Source organism: Neolamprologus brichardi, chromosome 1 (genome assembly GCF_056152115.1).
Source record: "Neolamprologus brichardi isolate AB-2024 chromosome 1, ASM5615211v1, whole genome shotgun sequence".
NCBI lineage: Eukaryota > Metazoa > Chordata > Actinopteri > Cichliformes > Cichlidae > Neolamprologus > Neolamprologus brichardi.
The window spans coordinates 28811657-28828744 of NC_142104.1; the positions used below are offsets into that span (position 1 = coordinate 28811657).

General features: G+C 39.6%; 1 protein-coding gene across 1 annotated transcript in view; it reads left to right on the top strand.

The window, feature by feature from the left end:
- itga11a (integrin, alpha 11a) overlaps nt 1–17088 on the top strand; it is a 50727-nt gene that overhangs the window by 5159 nt on the left and 28480 nt on the right. The window contains exons 2-10 of the mRNA XM_006793862.3: nt 608–722; nt 12815–12927; nt 13393–13484; nt 13735–13849; nt 13936–14063; nt 14259–14407; nt 14496–14640; nt 15133–15298; nt 15838–15908. Of these exons, the coding sequence (XP_006793925.1) occupies nt 608–722; nt 12815–12927; nt 13393–13484; nt 13735–13849; nt 13936–14063; nt 14259–14407; nt 14496–14640; nt 15133–15298; nt 15838–15908 (1094 nt within the window). The remainder of the gene's footprint in view (nt 1–607; nt 723–12814; nt 12928–13392; nt 13485–13734; nt 13850–13935; nt 14064–14258; nt 14408–14495; nt 14641–15132; nt 15299–15837; nt 15909–17088) is intronic.

Here is a 17088-nt window from a genome sequence, read left to right on the forward strand (position 1 = left end):
ATGCCATTAGTGGTTTGTGCTTTTGCAGAAGACGTTTTTATAAGATGCCTAAAATGTGAGAAAAACTTAAGTGCACATGTATTTCTCCTGCCTTCTGATTGCATCCGAGTATATTTCACCGGCTATTAATTATTATATCAATTTCAATTGCTTCTCTTCTTTTTGTCTTCTTCTACTTCGCCTTAGACTGACATACTGGGATGAAGTAAACAACCCTGATGTCTGTCAAGTATGCCCTATGGAAGTAAAAAAAATGTGCTATGTTGGTGGCCATGTTGACACACGTTTAACCAAAACTCCTCCGGGTCTGCAGATGTCTAATGGAAAAGTGTCAGTCAAACATGAGAGACAGCTCAGTTTATCTGAATAATATTTGTTTCGTTAGGAGGGAAGTCTGTGTTTAGGCTGGAGCAGGAGGATTATTTTGAGGATGAGTAAGGAGGACTTTGCCGCTCTTTGTTGTATTCAGGCCAGATGCTGAGGTTCAGCACAAACATTTACCACACAATCTAGATGTTCTATTTGGATTCAACTAATGCCATTGGAGATGGTATTTAAAGTCCTGCTTATATCGCTGCTGACAAGACTTGTATTTTCTTTTCCAAAGGGTTCCACGACTGCTTTAACATCGACACAAAGAAATACAGGATCATTAAAGGCCCTAAACAAGCACAGTTCGGATACACTGTTCAGCAACATGTGGCTGCTGGAGGAGAAAAATGGTAAGGACTCATGTTATTTACGTGTCTTTGCAAAATATTACAGCTTTTTCATGTTAAATTCTCTTTGCTGATGTTTTGTAGCTTGGCAAATATTATATCTTTCAAATCAAGCTGTTGCTGAGTGATGGTGAGTCAAGTCCATGTGACAGGAGGCCTGGCTTTCTTTGTGTGTGATATACATCTTCATCCAGTGGAAATCTCATATATTGACATTATGATGGTTTCTGCTGGTGCAATGGCTACTTTTATTGCATTGCGGAATTTTTACTGTCTTTATTTTATTTAAAATATCAGTATCTCCTACTGTAATGCATATTTGTAGCCTGGTATAAAACTGTCAAACTTCACCTTAGTGATCAGGTGCTAAGATTAAGAGGTCAAGGAAATAATGACTGTAAAACACTTGCTGACAAGATGTGGAGCCGAGAGACAGCTGACTTGGCAAAGATGTTGGGATGTCTCTATTTTTTCCCTGTGTAAGCTAGTGATCTACTGCACCTCTCTTGTGGTGGTTTCCTCCCAGTAATTTGTGCTTGCAAATCAAGCTGTAGCTCTGAACCGAATACCTCACATTCATCATATTACTTCATAGCACAAACTCCTGATGCGCACTAGGCCAACTGGCACCACGTGGTGGCCAGAATTAGTTTCTGGCATTTCCAAAATATCTTTTAGCCAGCATTGTGCTGGCACCGTGCCATGTTCAGGTTTTGCTTCTGTGTATGTGTGTGTGCAAAAACCATTAGTTCTGTTTATGTAGATATATAATTATATGTCCTTTTAAAAAAAAAACTTGACTTCAGTTGCTTCCAGAGTCCTTCACCAGAAAATAACAAGTGTGACGAATTTTATGAAATGCTTTCCATGACCTTCCTTTCAGTTTTCTGACCGTAACCTCCTGCAGTTGTTTAAACGATGACAGCAGAAACTGCAACATTGTAATAGTGAGACCACATTTTTTTGTTGACCTATAGAGCTTTACATGTTTAATATAATTCTTATTAATTCTTATAATTAACTCCCTTATTATGCTTTTGTGTCCACACCAAATGGACGTATTCTCTCCCACAGAATACATTGATGTTTTGGAGTTCATGCTTTTCTTACATGACGTATCTTCACTGCAGCCTTTCTCTAAAGTCTTTCTGAAAATGTGCTCTCTAAATATACCCCAATTATTAAAGCATATAAACCTATTCTAAGTGCAGAGATTTAGTTCATTTTGAGGTTTTGAGGTTCGTGTTTAGACTTTCAAATCCTGTTATTTATTTGAAAGATGATTATTTAGTGTCATGGTCTCTTTTCCCTCCTGCTGGTTCTGTCTATAAAATCTTTGCCTTTACATATACTTTACATTGGAGCAGCATCACACACATAAAATGACTGCTTTGCGCTCTTGAAGCTGTTTTTCCTTTTTTCTGTGTGTGTGTGTGTGTGTGTGTGTGTGTGTGTGTGTGTGTGTGTGTGATGCTCAGCATTCACTTACTCATTCAGTCATTCATTCATTTCGCCTTGTTGTAGTACAGCAGTCGGCCACAAGGCTTAAATGGCTAAACAGCTGACTAGTAGGTCATGTCTTGCTCTTCTGAAGTGTGGGCACCAGTAAGTGCCCACACTTCAGAGACTCTGGGTTCAGAGACATTTACTGGATTAATCAGAACCTAATCTCACTACTGTTGCAGTACAACGCATTAGGAAATTGTTTCCAGTTAGCTCAATCAAAGAGCAGAATTGAATTTAAATACCTGTGTTTTTACTTAATGGTGATACAATGGTGTACTTTTTAGTGTTCCCCTTGGCAAAGTTATTCATCCTCTACTGCACGTCTTCTATGGCAGTCCGGCATGTGAAGCTTTTAGTGTTGTACATGCACGGTTCATATAAAGCAGTTTTACAATATTCCAGGTGGAAACAAAACTACCATCTTCTGCTTTCTGGTAAAATCACGACTCAGCAACTCAGCAAAGCTAGAAGCTAACAGAGAGCTTTGGACTGTATGTGTCCAATCAATGGATCTGCTCATCATTATTATTATTATTAGCAGTAGTCGCAGTAGTAGTTGTAGAAACTAAATACCACTCCTAATTTGGTGAAGTGTGCAGATTTCTATAGATGCCTTCTCAGTGATTTAGTGAAGTTACTGTAACAATACTGTGTCTGTGTATTGGCTACTGTCTGTCTAAAAAACGCTTTGACCTGCAACTTACTAAAGATATTATGCTGAAAAGCCAACTTGTTTAGCAACCATGCCAGTCGATCACGTCTACCAGAAATGAAAAGATCCGATGAGACCGACACATGTGGAATAAAGGTCAACAGATCTGTCTGTAAATGTCTGAGAACGAGGTGCAAACAGTGTGTAAACCACATACAGCAAAATAGATTTGAGGGGATTGGTATTTTGTCACTGTTAGGTGTTTGTGCATCTAATATAACGCATATGATAAATAGAAAATTGGTGAAAAGTGTGCAGATTTCAGTAGATGTCTTTTCAGTGATTTGGTTACTGTAACAATACTGTTTCTGTGTATTGGCTACTCAGTCTACTGTCTGGCTGAAAATGCTGTGGCCTGCAGCAGTAAGTGTTCCAGTGTTTTACTCAGTTATGACTCGTCTGTCTGTTCACCAGACATCTTACGCATCCTGTTGAATTTCGGTTTTAAAAGACTGTTTAGTCAGAGCAGCAAGAGTTGGTGTCTGATCAAACAGCTGTGCACTTATGCAAGACTGTCTGTGTATATTTGTATGTGTATGTGGGAGTGTGTGCACAGTACATAGTCTGACAGCTCTCAGCTGGATGCAGGAATGTCGCATGAGCTGTGGCCAATGTAAAAATACCACTTTAATGAGAGCTACAGATCATTAAAACAAGTTTAGATTACGTTATCATTTTATCCACACTGACTTGCATATATGAGTTCTTAGTTCCTCTATGCAGTTGCTACACATCTGTAGGGTGATTTCTGGAGTTTACCTCCACTGAATAAATTTGACTAAATCCTTCTCAAATCTACTACAGTATATTGTCACTGATGCCGTTTTCCCTATCTCTGGGTTCCATGTATGTATAATGTTCAGAATGAACTGCTGATTGCATGGACCTGAAATCATGTGAAATTGCTTTTATTTAGGATATTTACACATGTGGTTTAACATTTAACATTTAAATAAGTCAATTAAATAAACTACACACGTTCTGTAAATTGCAATGGATTGTTCCAGATCATTTATGCTTTTTAGGCTTCCAGTTTCCCTTCAACTGATTTCATGTCAACTAGGCTTCCAGGAGAACTAGACTTTTTACACTTACTGACAGGGCCCGTGAGCTTGTGCGCCAATCTATAGCACAGTTAACTTTTCCAGACTTGTCTGAATTCTCATTCCCTCAGCTGTGAATGTTTGGATAGGAACAGGATCACAGCTGGAAAGTGACTCTGTGAAAAAAAAAAAGCCTTTTATGACCAAAACCTGAAGTTAGGCAAGAATGCAGCTGTATTTAAAAGGCTGTACTTGAGAACCAAAACAGAATAGTAGACAAAGATATCTGCTGTTTCTTTGCATTTAGGTAGGTTATTATCACAGCTGATAGCACAGCTTGTGAGTATTTGTGTGTATGTCATTCAGTTCCATTCTGTTTGTGCAAAATCACAACAACCCTCATCTCAGGGTGCTTTATATTGTAAGGTAATGACCCAACAATAATACGGAGAAAAGCTCAACAATCACAAATCACTGTAAACAGGCAGGCAGCTGGTGACAGTGGGAATGAAAAACTCCCGTTTAACAGGAACAAACCTCCAGCAGAACCAGGCTCACAGCGGGGCGGCCATCTGGTGTGACTGATTAGGGGTGAGGGAGACAGGCCAAAAGACATGCATTACTTAGAGAGCTTTGGTCAAGGCTTTGTTAGCAAAATCTTAATTTGGTAGGTACCATTCAGTGTCATTTAATGTTGTGAAAGGGTAAATTTATACTGTCTTTTCTAAATCCTTTGGATCCAATGACTCAACTAAGCAGTGAGTAAAAAGGAAAACCGAAGAAAGTTGAAAAGGATAAAGAAGTGAAACAGCAAACAACAACAAAGCAATGAAAAGAAGTTCAGAAGTGACACAGGATTCAAACAGCACTCTCCTGGTCAACAGTCTTATGAATTATGTCGCTTTAACCACATCCTATGTGTTATTCTTCCAGACATGAGTGTTTGCCCTTAGTGTCCACTAATATTACCTTGTTCCCAAATGGCTTTGGCAAAACTGCAGTTGGAATGACAGCTAGTTAGGAACTGTTACAAAGGCACTTTTAAGAATTTTGGCAGGCCTCTCTGTCTGTCTGTAGACAGATTTTGCCAACAGATTTTGTCATAACCATAGAAAATAAAGCCACGAAACTTGTCGTCTATAGTTGAGATCAAAATGAAGTATTTAAGAGGCTTTAACCATTGGAGTTATTAAAATGTGCAAAAGTTGCAAAAAGTCCTTTTGAGTTTTAAGGTTGTTTTATTTGCCAAGTGTTTACTGTAAAGGACATTATTTTGCCCAACGACATTTATTGAGGTCTGTGCATTACTGCTGATGGAGCTACAGAGGAAAGGGCATGCACCATTTCTCCACATGTCTGCTCAACAGGGTGATTTAAACACCCTGCCACAGCAGACACTCATTGGGTTACTGAAATGAGGCCACATTACCTCCAATTGGCAAAGAGCTTAAGTCTTTGAATCTGATGGGATGCACTGACCTGCATACTTGTGCCATACACTGCAGAGGCCCCCCGCTGACTGTTCTGCTGTTTATTTTACTGTAGTTATATCAGGTCTGCTCTTTTGAGACCTGACATCTACTCCTCAGCTCAGTTAGAAGTTGCACACCAAACATAACTACAGAGTGTCTGTGAGGGCTTTCACCTCTGCTTTAAGTAGTGCTTCTTTTATTTCACTTGTTGTGCAGAACTGCACCAAAAAAAAAAAGGTTATAAAAGAGAATTCAGTGTACCTACTTTTGATTCAGGCACTAAAAGAACACTATGTTATTACAACTGTTAAAGGTCCATGCTATGATATTCTTTGGCTTTTTACCTGTTGGCAACTGATGGATTTAGCCACATGAAAAGTACAAATAAAGAAAATAAAAAATAGTGGCAGTAGATGGGTCATTTTAGCTGTTGCTAGGTGATTGCTAGGCATGTAATCCTAAACGAGATGGTATTGTCATGAAGTCGAAAAAATATTTCAGGTGCATAAAGGTTAAAAACAGGTGATCTTAGCCAATTGGTACGTAGTTGCCAGGCAATCTTATTGCGTCATAATATGCAACGCATAATGCAGCAATAATAATTATATATATATAATAATTCAAAAATCGATTAGATGTTGTTGTTGTGATGCTTTTATAAGGTATCGTAGATTCAAAAATGTTAATAAGAGGTAATTTTAACGTGATATTTTGTTGCTAGGCTGCATGATGATGTCATGATATGCGATAGATAAAGACCTTCAGGGTGAAGATGAAGATGAAACTATGTGCCAAATTTGGTTGCTCAGTTTCCTATAGTTTAAGTAGAATTAAACTTCAGCATGACCCAGAATGAGTGACTGAGCCTATAGACTCAGCAGGAAAGTGTTTATAAAAGGTCAAGTCCTAAAGCTGTTTTCCTGTAGACATCTGTAGGATTGGAAGTCTTTTTGAAGTCACAACTTTTGCAATCTGGTGGCCTTCAGATAGAATCCAGGTTTAAGGCACTTCCACATTAGCTTAATTTTTCTGAACCAGAAGAAACACAGATATTTTTTTACTGTCTATAGTTGTTATATATGTGTTATCAAACTTAATTTCTGTATATAATATTGCAGAATGTATCTGTTATGTGACTAGGAACAAAAACACCCAAAATAAAGAACAGAAATAGCGTATTACTCCCTATTTATAGTCCATTAACACCAAGGTGTTTAGTTGAAAATTAAGCTATTGGAGAAGTTGGATATTTTTATCATGGCGCTACAGAGTGAAAGGCTCAGAAAAAAAATTGCATTTGATCGTGAGGGCAAAATTTAAATGTTCAGTTTTCACAAATGTCAACCACATGTTTCCAGAGGAAAAGTTACCACCAAATCCACTACGATTCATCATCTGGGAACCATAGTGTCTGCAGACAAATTTGTAGCAGTTTTCAGATATTTAGATTCAGATTTAGTTTTGAGTTTTTTTGCCTTTACATTGTCAGGGAATGATAAATGCCTGTAAAACAAACATGTATAACTGTGGTCACCATTTGATCATCTGAATCCCCAAACCACAATAGTGCCAAGTAAATATAACAATAGCTTATTGAACAACTGAATATTTGGACCTGCTGGTTATGCTAAGACAAGTCCTCACAAAAGTCAGCAAAGTTTGGTGTAGACCATAAATGTCTGAGCCAAATGTCATCCAGTCTAATCCATTCAGTAACTGTTGAGATAATCCATTCTGGTGGAAAAAGGTGGATGTGGATGTTCACTCCCTCTCCATACTTGAGGACAGTAAGTAAAAAAAAAACTATTAAGAGCTTGGTAATGTCTCATAATCCTCTGATTACTGCTACTGTCAACTCAATGCTCCCAGGCAGAGCAGACATCGGAAATAAATGTCTTGGAAAAATAATTATGTGACCATAACAATCCCCTCAATTAATGAGGCAGCACTAACAAAAGGAAACATATCCTGTTAATACCAATGGACAGAATGCAATGAGCAAGCGTGACACTGGAGTAGCACACTCATGTTTGGGGCATGGATGTGGTTTCACAGCAAATACATCTCCGCCTTCCAAATATGAAAAAAATGACCACATTAATGACAGGCTGGGCTTGGGGATGGCACTTCCTCAAACCCCCAAATCCTGTATTCATTGGTAACCATGGTAGAAAAGCTCCATGTGTTCATTTTGGGTTAAATAGTTTCTTTCATCGTCATTAGCATTCTTGCTGTGATGATGAACCAAAGCTAGCGTTTGACCATAATGAGCTTCTAAACATGATTATTTGAACAGCTTCTGGTGAAATTCAGGAGGTCCTAAGGCAGGCATCCAAGTCAAAGGCAACAATGGTCCCTTTTCATCAAGGTAGATGTATCCTGACCTGAACTTAAGCTGCCGTGTCTCCACTGGCCAAGGGATAGCAATATCCAAAGTAATAATCGTGATATTAATAGCTATGAAAATATGAGCACTGCTGGAGCCCCTGTGGTAAAATGACTTCCAGAGTCTGTGAGACTTTTAAAGTTGGCTTCAGGAGCAATAACACTGAAGCTTGATCCCATATGATGTCCTCTTTGATGTGCAGTGATGGACTGTTACAACAACATTTCCCCTTGTCTGCAGTTGCTGCTGTAAAATGTCAAATCACAGCTGGTGCTAAGTTTTTAGTGATTGTGCCCTGATTGTACAATGTGGCTACAGTGAATAGCTGCCCAAGAAGAACTTTCCCAACTAAAGCTCACAATCAAACATTCCCACCACAAAGTCCGGTTCAGCTTGGGAACTTTGCTGTCAATACAGTCCATTAAGTTAATACAGAAGAATTGTGTTAATCGGGAGCTAGTTTCCCAGGTGAACAAATACGAATAAAAAGGAAAAACACAAAAAATGTAACCATTACTTTTCATTTCTCCAAAGGACAAACATTGGGTACTTTTTATGTATTTTATAACAGATTATGTAGGAATACTTGCAGGATTTCACTTTTTTTTTTCTTTTTCCTCCACATTGCAAAGCTATAACATCATGACAATGTGATTGTTCAGTTGCAATGTTGATCTTAGATCAACTTTACTATGATGATGTAGGAACAACACCAACATATCAGACACATGCCACCCATCCATCCATTTCTTTCCTTTTATCCAGTTCAGGATCGCAGGTGTTGCTGGAGCCTAACCTAGCTGCTATGGGATAAAAGGCTATGGCTATTTTAAAATCAGCTATTAATATAACCCATGCATTTGTATGGACTGTGGGAGGAAGCTGGAGAGAAACCTCGCAGACACAGGAAGTATAAAACAAACTCCACAGAGACGAGCCAGGCAGTAGATTCGAACCCAGGACCTTCTTGCTGTGATTGCTGATTGATATTTACATGGTAAATGTGCAATGTTACAATGTTGTTATTAATGAAGTGCCTAGTAGTGCAAGCCTTTGATTCCCACTGAAATCATGGACATCATGTAATGTCAAGTACTGGAACAAGGTAGAAAGTCTGAAAATCATGAGCCTAACCTCAAAGTACTTAAGCTAAAGATCCGTCCTCGTTTAATTGTGAGATTTTGGCCTAAAGGTCCATGCAGGAGGTTGATCCTGCTCTGTTTTTGCTATAAAGTGGTGTACAGTATCTTTCCTTTGGGACACCAAAGCTGTTTTTTGCCAGCTGCTTTCCCTGTTATTTTCACTTGGACTGCAATGTTGTTTAATTTTGTCGCAGACTGAGAGAATTTTCCGAAGCCTTTCCAGGAATGTGAGTATTTTAGGATACAACCTGCCTTTTAATGCCCGAATTAGTTGAGCTCAGGAAATCTGAAAAAGTAACACTATTTTACATAGTTTAAGTAAGAATGTGATATTGGCTGCCAGATCTGCTCCTTTTTAATTAATGGTACTAATGCAGATTGTGTCAAAGACAAAAATAATGAAAAGTTGTTAAATCACAAAATAGACAATAATCTAAAACCAACCCAACTTTCCCCATTCAACTCCTGTCATTTTTAAAACTCTTGAGCCACGGGGTGATCGTGGCTCAAGAGTTTGGAGTTCGCCTTGTAATTCGAAGGTTGCCGGTTCGAGCCCCGGCTTGGACAGTCTCGGTCGTTGTGTCCTTGTGCAAGACACTTCACCCGTTGACTACTAGTGGTGGTCAGAGGGCCTGGTGGCGCCAGTGTCTGGCAGCCTCACCTCTGTCAGTGTGCCCCAGGGTGGCTGTGGCTACAATGTAGCTTACCATTACGTGTGTGTGGATGACTGGATGTGCTTTGGGGTCCTTAGGGACTAGTAAAGCGCTATACAGGCCATTTACCCTTTACCATTTAATACTGTGTGTCACACTCCCTCCTCACTGTGATCTTTGTGTATTTTTTTCAGTAACCTAATACCAGCTACTGCTAATCCATCAAAGGTTTTTAACTTCTGTCACAACCATATTTGACAAAGGTTAATTAGTTTGATATTTTCTGTTATTACAACATTATTCCAGCGTTACACGGACATTAGTGGCTAAAACTGTAGGTTTTTGCCACTAATGCTGAGGGTTTTTTTTTTAATTCAGTACTTTAGGTTTGATTTATTTGTGGAGTTTAAATAAAACTGTCTCGTGTAAACTCCAGTGTTATTATGGCAGTGAATGTATTGTGAAATTTTGCTTCTGACTGGTGCTGTTCAGGTTTATTGCAGGTTTAATGCTGTACATAGTGACTTTGCTCTGCATGTGAAAATTAAAGATTGAGCTAATGGCAGTCTGAGGTTGAATTATGTAGAAATGATGTGCCATTAAATCTAACACAATCATGACAGTTAAAGATACTGAAAACCTAAAACACCCCAATGCTTGACTCTAAGAGATCATTAATAAAAAATGTTAAACTTACCAAATGTTAAGTTAAATTGAAAACAAAGCCAGTCAAACAAACTTTGGTTCAGAAATAATGTAAAAACTAACAATGAAAAAGAAATGGTCCAAAATGGAAATCTCGTGCCAGTTTCCTGGATGGAAATCAGCGGGAATATGCCTCCACGACACCTCCACCCTCCGTTTGTGGATTGTGTTGCTCTTTCTTATAGCTCTGCTATATGAGGGTTGGTTTTTCTTTCAGCAAATGGGTCACATATAAAGGTAGGAACAAGAAACTGATATTGTTGTTTGCCTTGGAGGACTTGTTGGAAACTCCTTTGATATAGTCCTCCTTGAGATCTTTACGCCCTCCATCAGCCCTGAAGAAAACTCACCAGATGACTTATATTCTCCATCAAATGAAGTCATCTAAAACTTTTTAGTGACTTTTATTAGACCTCACTGACCCCACACAGGAAACCTACTGTGAAGTCAAGTACAGGAGTGACTCCTCACAAACATTCGTCATGTGAAAAGAATCTTTGGCACTCAGCACTGTTCTTTGAGGACATCTAAATTCTGTTTAGTAATGTGACAGCTCTCAAATAAGTCAGTTATTCCTCTCGGACGTCCCAGTGAAACCATTACTGTAGCAGTGATTAGACCTTAGCGTCAGACTTCAGCAAGTCTCCAAATCCAAAGACAGTTAGCAGGAGTATTAAATATTTGCGCGGTCACCTTTATTGTCCAAACTTCTGTTTTTTTTGTTTTACCCAAGCTGTCATGAGTTTCTCCGGAGAAACAAACAGCCCTGTTATTTCAGCCTGAGGTTCACTTTAAAAAAATGTATTCAGCTCTGTGGATACAGCCTTTTCTGGCTTCCTTCTTGGAAAACATTATTTACGTTTCTTTAGCCTAATTTTTTTTTTTCGTTTTGTTACCTTGGCGGTGCAATCTGTTCTCAACATTTTCACCACACTGTTCACTTTACCGAACACAAAGCAAAGTTAAAAACCAGCCCAAAGAGACTTTAAAGTGGTTGCCACAATGATTCTACTATAGACACGTGTACCTGTAGACATGGAAGCTACAAACGGAAACATCTTTACTGCCTTTATTACCTGTTGCTCTGGCTGCTGGGCTGGGCTCGCCATACACGTACCTTTAAGATCACTCTGGCTTCTTTGCTGATTTCGTCTGTGTAGGTACTTGCAAAGTAATTATAATAATGGATTGCATTTGTATGCATTTAACAATTCCACTGGAGGCAGCTACAGTTGTAGCCACAGCTGCCCTGGGGCAGACTGACAGAAGCAAGGCTGCCATATTGGCTGGCCATCACCAGTAGGCAACAGGTGAAGTGTCTTGCCCAAGGACACAACGACCGAGACTTTCCGAGCTGGGGCTCGAACCGGCAACCTTCCGGTTACAAGATGAACTGCCAACTCTTTGAGCCACGACCGCTCAAGTAGCTGATATTGTGCTAGCTGCATAATCAGAGGCATAGCTTGCAAGGCAGATTACTCCTTGGAGCATTTGCTCAGCAAGGGTTCCCGAGAAGTGACAAACTCTAGACTCCAGCAGCTTTCAGGCACAATAAGAGAAACTAGCCCACCCAAGGGTCTAACCTTAGTCCACTCTCTCCAGTTGCTGCTACTCTAGCCTTCACTATGTGAGAGAGAGTCTTGAATAATCTAACTTTTAAATAAAGTGCACATTTTTTAAAATTTTTGTCAGTTGTTTATATCATACTGTAGTGGTGATGAATTGGAGGGGTCCCCTAGTGCCCCAACAAACTAAATTAACGTCACTGAGTGTAATGCAGTTGTTTCTGCCCTGGCTGCAGTTTGCACTTTACCACCATGGTCTTTTCCTGCAATAAAAATAATGTTCACGTCTCCACTCTTCAAACGTTGTCTTACATGTTATAAAGCATAAGCAATGGTTTTTGTTTCCTTTGCTGTTGCATCAGTAGTTTTGATTGTCACACAGTGAGCCGCTGCAGCACGTAGAAAAAGCGATGCTAAAAACTACGATAACGTCTGAATGTGAATGGCTTCTAGCCTTGCTGTTGAATTTGATGCTATGTTCCAAAATTTTGACATGAGTGGCGGAAAAGTCCTGCAGCAACGTCAGTGTTTTGATCAGATTCTTAAATGCAAATAGGATAATTTCCTCCTATCGTTACTGAACCTGCACCTCTGATGTCTCTGTTGTAAAGATATTGCTTATAAGCAGTGACTGGTTGTACTCGCCAGCTTCTAGGTGTTACTGCGTGGAACTGTTAATGATTATGAGACGGGGCAGTGCTGGATTAGATTACACGTAGTGACTTCCATGGAAAAAAGAATGATTAAGTATTTTAGGTCAGCCCATGTGGTTTTTTGTTCCTCTTTGATGTTAACAGTCACCATCATATTCCCTCAGAAAGTTGCTTACTGGGCAAAAATAAGAAAGTCTGATGCTGTTGCTGTTAAACATTTAAGTGACTAACTTTTGGATTCTGTTTTTTGTTTTTCAGGTTATTAGTGGGTGCCCCGTATGAAATGAACGGTGCTTACCAGACGGGGGATGTTTATAAATGCTCACTGAGCAAACGAACCAACGGCAACGGTTGCGCCAAGCTCAATTTAGGTGCAGTATTAAAAACACCTCTCAATTTTTACAAGAGCATCACGAAAAGAGTCCAAACATTGACAGAGACCATCATAAATGCAAAATGAATGTATGCTTTGTAAAGTTGTTTACCACGGTTCCTGCTTGCTTTTCACATCATGTGTCAGTAAACATCATGATGACGTGTCAGACAGAAATGTGGGTACCATACCATGCATTCCGCATTTTATTATTTTTTTAAACAGTTTATGTGCATTTCCACTTGTGTGATTTGCCACAAATGTTACCACATGCCTCTTCATACGGGTTGCACATGTTGTGCTTGTTAGGTACTCGCAAGAAGTTTCATGAAGTAAACATTTAGATCTGAGGATGTAGATGTTGCTGACACAAACCAAAGTTCCAGATTGTGGATAGCATATTTCTTTATGTGTGTTTGAAACAGTCCATCATAGATCTCAGTGAAATTTATTTTCCCTCAAGGAAGGATATCTCTGACAAACGTATCAGAGCGAAAGGACAAGATGAGACTGGGAATGACGCTTACATCTAACCCTAAAGACAACAGCTTTGTGGTGAGAGCCCCTTTAAAAATTAGTTATGTTTTATGAAATATAACATACAGTAATGGCCTGCTGCTGCAGAACTTTTTGAGCATGTAAGAACACATAAGATTGCAGTTGTCCAAATAAGGGGGAAAAGAAAAACTTCCCGCAAGATTGTCTTTTGATTACATGGTTTTAATGCTGCTGTTCTTGGCATGAACCTTGCTTTTTGTATTATGCTGAGGTCAATAATCTTGCTTGTATCAATGCTTTCTTTCAGGCATGTGGACCATTATGGTCGTATGAGTGTGGAAGCTCGTACTACAGCACCGGCATATGCTCCAGAGTCAATGCAAGCTTCAAGTTCTCCAGAACAATCGCCCCTGCCTTTCAGAGTACGTTTTTAAATGATGAGATTCATTGATTAAGTCTCTGCAAAGGATTAGATCCTTATCTGGGAGCTTGTGCCTTATCCTTCCAGGGTGCGAAACCTACATGGACATAGTGATTGTTCTCGATGGCTCAAACTCCATCTATCCCTGGTATGAAGTGCAGGCTTTTCTCATCAACATTCTTCAGAAGTTCTACATTGGGCCCGGTCAAATACAGGTTTGTACAAAAACAAACAAACAAAAAATACTAAGAGAAGGTATGTTAAACAGATCTAGATTTTGCTCTTCGTTCATAGTCTTTAATGTATTTTATGTTGTTCCGTGTTTTTTGTGTCCTCAGAATTATGTCTCATTAATATGAAGACGATATTTTTGTTGCTATAGATCACTGTCAGTGCATTTCTTTGTGTAGGTTGGAGTTGTGCAGTATGGTGAGAAGGTTGTCCATGAATTCAAACTCAGTGACTACAAATCAGTAGAGGAAGTAGTGAAAAGGGCACGCAGTATCGACCAGCGGGGTGGCGAGGAGACCAACACAGCTCTTGGCATCAACACAGCACGGTACAGTAACTCCGTTAGTCCAAACGAACACTTCAGTAATCCTCCGTTCTGTACTGCATTTTACTAAACATAGTAAACGTGTTTACAGCTCCCAAGCTTTCAAACACGGAGGACGACGTGGAGCCAAGAAGGTGATGATTGTGATAACTGACGGAGAGTCACATGACAGTGCTGATCTCCAGCAAGCCATTGAGGACAGTGAGAAGGACGGGATCACCCGTTATGCCATTGCTGTGAGTCTGCTAGATCAGTTATTGAACTGGATTACATGGCTTACAGTTGAGGTTGAACTTGGTTTTCTAAAGGGCAGTAAATTCCCTGTGGAGCAATGAAACACCATAAACATTAATGAGGTGACTTCATTGGGGTTCAATTATAGCAGTTCTCTCAAAAGTTACAAATGGAGCCAAAACACTCAGAGTCCTCCAAGAGCTCCAAACACACACTCGGTGTGAGAGCAGTCGACGGCGTGAATGATCTCTTCAAAGACGCAGTGGTTTTTAGTTTTTGCCATTACTCCTGTGGAGATAGGGCACACTTATTTCCATTCAGTGGCTAAGCCCTTTGAGTCATTTGGCTGAAAGTCAACTGGAGTTGGTTATCAGAAACCTGCTCAATGAGTGCGAATATCAGCTCGGTTCAGGGCTATTAAAGGATGGGAGATTTGTTATGCTGGTCCTGGCTTCATGCATTTAGTGACAGACTGTTTAATCTGATCGTTTTAGGTTCTTGGCTACTACAACCGCAGAGGAATCAACCCCGAGGCCTTCCTCAATGAAATCAAGTACATTGCCAGCGATCCAGATGACAAACACTTCTTTAATGTGACAGACGAGTCAGCGCTGAAGGATATTGTGGACGCACTCGGAGAGCGAATCTTCAGTTTGGAAGGTTTTACAAGACTTTTAGTTTACCAAAATTTCATGTTTAAAGTGAGGCTTTTAGCGATGCACTCACAACACTGTGGGTACGATTAAGTCTATGTGGCAACATTCAGAAATAATAATGAAAGAACAATAATAATAAACAATAAATGATTAATATAAACTAATAAATAACAAACAATAGTCTTGTCTATAGCAAATACAAAGAGAGAGTTTAATAAATGTATTGGTCTCTGGGCAGAAATGTCCTTTTGTTAAAAAGAAACTAAACAAATAGAAATGTGCACAAAAACGTTGTTCCTCTGTTGTGTAACTTTAAATTAAATACATATTTTTAAAAAGCTCTTTTTGATAACATCACCTTTCCCCTTTTAACGGGCATCATCTTGTAAACATCTCATATTAAAGTCTTCAATTAAACTGAAAGCAATAATTTGTTACACTCCTAGTGGTCATGCTACAAAAGTATCCAGTTCCTTCACCTTTCAGAAAACGTCTGTGCCGCTGCAGCGGTTCAAAACTCTAAAAACTGACTTGTTTACACAGGAACCAGTAAGAATGGGACAGCGTTTGGCCTCCAGATGTCTCAGGCTGGATTTTCCGCTCACAGCCTTGAGGTAAGTCTAACTTCTGCTACCTCCTAGTCTCACATCATCTGTCACTGCGTAGGACAACACACATTGTCTCAAATTCGGGTCCACCATAACTCCTTCCCAAAACCTGTCATTTATTACTTTCCAGTCCCTCCTGAGGTGCTGAGGTGATGTGTGGCCCTGGAGGTTTAGGTCACCCTGATTTAGAAGCCACTGACAAGAGAAACAGGCCCTTTTTCCACTTCAGCTATGCAGTGAAGACAGCCCTCGCTCCCTAAGGAAGCATATTATTGAAACGCTGAGACAAAAGTGAGACAGTTGTGGTGTAGACTGGCTCAAGGTTTTTTCGCTTTTACTCACTATAGACATTGATTGTATCTTAGAGCAGATAGACGCAGGTGTGCTGGATTTACACACAGCTGGAGGAGGACGATAAGTCAGTCTCCTCCAGCTGCTGTTCATACAGTACCAATTCATCGATTTTCATTCCTTGCTTTCTGGCTCATTAGAGACATTGGCTGATGCAACTGCTTTGATTTTTTTTTCCAGTTCGCCTTAACAGCAGGATTATCAAGGGAGAAATAAATATGTCACACACATATATATGTTGAAAAATAAATATATGCAGCCTTTGCAGCTGGGTGGCAGAGGTAGCTGGAAATTTCGTCCACAAGGCTGGATTCCAAAGATGCTTGACATCGCCATTCAGAGTGCTGAGAGCAGGATAACATCGGAAAGAATGTCCGTGCTTTAAAGGAGAAAAACTGCTTTAAGGTCCCCGAAGGTTTTGCTGAACTAGTGCCAGCTAGGAAGGGTTCTTATGTCACATATTTTTTAGCCATCCCATGCAACTTCTTATAAAGCAGTTTCTCAGTGTGCTTTTTTTTTTCTTTTCTGAGCAGCGCTCGAGCTCAGTGGTTAGCACTGTTGCCTAACAGCAAGAGGCTCCTGAGTTCAAACCCACACAGGGTGCTTCTGTGTGGTTTGAATACTCTCCCTATGCTAGCAAAGGAGCTCTGGTTTCGCCCCTCTAAAAAAGACGGATCTAGGTTTGTGCTGACGGATACTTAAACTGATGAGTTTTACTTGCTGGTTAAATAAAAGTTAATATTAAAACAGAAAAAATCATATCTGCACAAGAACTGTTTCCGGTGTTTAATACTTTTCAGAATATCCATTACTTGTTTTTTAGCTGGGATAAAAT